The 2,922-nt window shown below is 38.0% G+C and overlaps 1 protein-coding gene across 4 annotated transcripts; it reads right to left on the reverse strand.

Annotated features, from left to right (window-relative positions):
• Positions 1 to 434: 434 nt before the first annotated feature.
• LOC113854612 (myb family transcription factor APL) lies at positions 435 to 2,677 on the reverse strand. 4 transcript variants are annotated; one of them, XM_027485722.1, is made up of 6 exons: positions 2,344 to 2,677; positions 2,120 to 2,196; positions 1,876 to 1,942; positions 1,684 to 1,750; positions 1,469 to 1,538; positions 435 to 1,364 (listed from the first exon to the last, which is right to left on the reverse strand). In XM_027485722.1, the coding sequence occupies exons 1-6, from the start codon at positions 2,519 to 2,521 to the stop codon at positions 678 to 680; spliced, it is 1,146 nt and encodes a 381-aa protein (XP_027341523.1). In that variant the 5' UTR covers positions 2,522 to 2,677; the 3' UTR covers positions 435 to 677. The 4 variants fall into 4 exon arrangements, with proteins under 4 accessions (XP_027341523.1, XP_027341525.1, XP_027341526.1 ...); XM_027485724.1 differs by having other exon boundaries at positions 1,469 to 1,511; positions 2,344 to 2,660; XM_027485725.1 differs by having other exon boundaries at positions 462 to 1,364; positions 1,469 to 1,511; positions 1,885 to 1,942; positions 2,344 to 2,660.
• Between the last annotated feature and the right edge of the window lie 245 nt (positions 2,678 to 2,922).

Raw genomic sequence — 2,922 nt, forward strand, 5'->3', positions numbered from 1 at the left:
ATGATTGATATGATATATGTGCCACTGTCTTGTTACTGCCAAAACTGGATGTAACTTTGATGGACCTTTTCCCTTGGATATTAACGTACCACATATTACCTCTCAAAAAAATTCTAGGAAAATATTGCTTAGTAGTGACGCAGAGAATGTTTCATATGTGATGTCAGACTAAAAAATTAAAAGTGGGTCCAGGAAGGAATAAAATACAAAGAGAAAAACCAGCAATGTGATAAAAAGAAGAAAAGTTTTGCTTGCTTCCAATTTTTCTCATCGATCAGAACAACACAAGCAGATCTAACAATTGATCATCAGCAGATGCAGAAAAATTAATAAAATTTGCTAGATGAATTGAAGGAAAAGGAATGAATTCAACATTAATCCAATCATTAAAGGAATGAAACAATGCTAGATGAAAAAGCTACAGTGAGAATGCTCACATTCAAGCACATTTATACGTGCTTTAATTATATTAGTTAGAATAAGACTTTGGTTTAATTTGCCATGCAGGCATTATACCACATCACAGTACATGAGGGAGGAAATAGCCCTCGTATGAACTGCTAATTTCCAAGACCGAATTCAAAACCCTAGATATCATACTATTTAGAGAGTTTTACATCAAGTCATCAATTACACATAACATAACCAAATGATCTAATTAAAACTATAATTCTCAGTCACCCAAATGGTGAGTTTCTACCTTGGGCCATGGTACCAGTACTGATCATAGGACTCATCCTTTCAGCCTGAAGAGGTGCTCTTCTTGGTGATGGCCTTTCAAGCTTCATAGATGGATCGAATTTTTTATCCCCCACTACAGCTTCACCCTGAAGCACAGGCTTTGAGTCATAGATCTCAGACATGGGATCAATATCGGTACTAGTGCCTCTATCTAATGATGCTGGAGGTGCAATCTGAATTTGATCACCTTTGAAAGGGTCATCTTGAGGACCAAGGCATGATGAGGCTGGCCCCAAATCCTGAAGCCTAAGATCATCACTCCAAATCAAAGGGCTTTTCCCACTCCCACTATAAGGGTTAGGCCTCTTCTTTCCCAAACATAAACTCTCATTAATTGGCATAAACCCATGATCAAGGGATGGCTTCTCCATGTTCTGCTGAAGGTCAATTTGGTCACCTCCATAAATATTGTCAAGATCTTGAAAAGAAGAAAAACCAAGAGGGGAACCAAATTCCTTCATCACTCCCATGTCAGGGATCCCTTGATGAGGTCCAATAGTACCCTTTAAGTTAGTAGCAGCAGATGCCATGTTTTCACCGGCAAGTGTTTGATAAGCCTTCTCCAATATACTTTGCATGTATTTCCCTTGTGCTTCAATCCTTAGCTGAAGGTGTTTCTGAACCTGCCAGATAGATACACCTAAATCCATGTACAGACATGTCCATTGCAGGGAGAGAGTAATCAAAGCGATACAATTGGTGCAAAAGGGTGGTAATGTTTAATTACCTCAAGTTGTTCATGCAATCTTCTCTGCACCTCTATTTGCATCCTAATCGCATCAACCATGTGTGAGTTACTGTTTCATACAGTGTTTCACACATACATTCCACAAGAAAACCCGAATCCCCCCATACCCAAAAAAAAGAATAAAATAAACTTCTTCAAAATCGTTTACATGCATGTTGATTCACAAGAATTTGGATGAAAGAAGTGAGGCATACTCATTCATGTTGCGGCCAATCATGGCAGAAGATGAAGCAGTGTTTCGTTGCAGTTCTAAAGCCGAAGCTGCATGCCAGTACAAAAAGATTTTGTCAATATAAAAAGAACTGTCATGAAGTGTAAAGATCATAAAAGTTCAAACCCAAAAAAAAAAAAGAAAAAAATTGAGGAACCCTAGAAAGAAGAGTCACCTCTCATACCATCCTTAATCGAGTGATCATTGAATTCCTTGTGGGGCTGCTTGCCAAGCCTAAATTTCTATTGAATGCAGACAACAAATAAAAAAAATATAAAGATAAAGGAAGAAAAAAAAAAAAGAAAAGAAAGAGAGAGAGACATTAAGCCAACCTGAGATATTGGCAGTGTCATAAAAGTGTTTCTAAAACAAAAAGCAAAAATTAAAAGCATGAAATATGGGTTTTGTATTAACCAAACCTGAAGGTGGCTCTTGAGGTGGTAAAGGGTAAGACCCTTCACACCCATAACCCTCATGATTGTTTTAGGAGTGGCCTCTGAAAGTTTAAAAGACGTGATCATTAAACAAAAGATCATGGAGATCATCATCATCCAAACATATAGATATAGATATCATAATATGTTCATATATAATATTGTAGAAAATAAAGAAAAGGGTGAGAGAAAAGGGGAGAGAATAGTACTATCAGGCCCTCCAAGCTGAGTAACAGCATCAACAAAGCGTTCATGGAGTTCAACAGTCCAACGAAGGCGAGGCTTTGGGTCAGTGGTGAGGACAAGACCCGAGTCCCCTTGAACACACATGGGTCTGTCATGGGAATTCATAGTTGAGGGCTTCTTGGGAGGGAACATTCTGTCCATCTCTCACTTTCTCTCTCTCTCTCTCTCTCTGATGAGAGGCTCTGAGGAGAATACCAAAGAGATTCAAGAACAAATGCGATGCAAAATAGGGAAGAATAGGGTGCGTTTTGAAGAAGAGAGAGGGGTGTGAACGGCTTTGGTTGCCTCCTCAGGTATAAAGCACAATGGGAAGGAGCCAGCATTACTTAAAAGAATGTATTCAATATATGAAATTTATTAAATTAATAAATATTAAAATAAAGCTACCTATTATTCCAACATGCAGAGTCCTTCCTTTGTCAAAAGACACCTCACTCCCCCCCCCCCTCTCTCTTTCTCTCTCTTCAACCTTGATTACTATATTGAACATGTATATATAATTTATTACATTCCAAATAGAGAGATACCCTTTATTAAATTTT

This window comes from Abrus precatorius, unplaced genomic scaffold (assembly GCF_003935025.1).
Source record: "Abrus precatorius isolate BTA unplaced genomic scaffold, Abrus_2018 Scaffold11, whole genome shotgun sequence".
NCBI classification, from domain to species: domain Eukaryota; kingdom Viridiplantae; phylum Streptophyta; class Magnoliopsida; order Fabales; family Fabaceae; genus Abrus; species Abrus precatorius.

Excerpts from the sequence above, each read along its gene's own strand:
- LOC113854612 (XM_027485722.1), bottom strand. The coding sequence starts at position 2,521 with ATGGACAGAATGTTCCCTCCCAAGAAGCCCTCAACTATGAATTCCCAT. Across the intron at positions 1,943-2,119 it reads ACCTCAAGAGCCACCTTCAG|AAATTTAGGCTTGGCAAGCA; the intron begins GTTTGGTTAATA and ends TGCATTCAATAG. Across the intron at positions 1,539-1,683 it reads ATTGGCCGCAACATGAATGA|TAACTCACACATGGTTGATG; the intron begins GTATGCCTCACT and ends TGTATGAAACAG.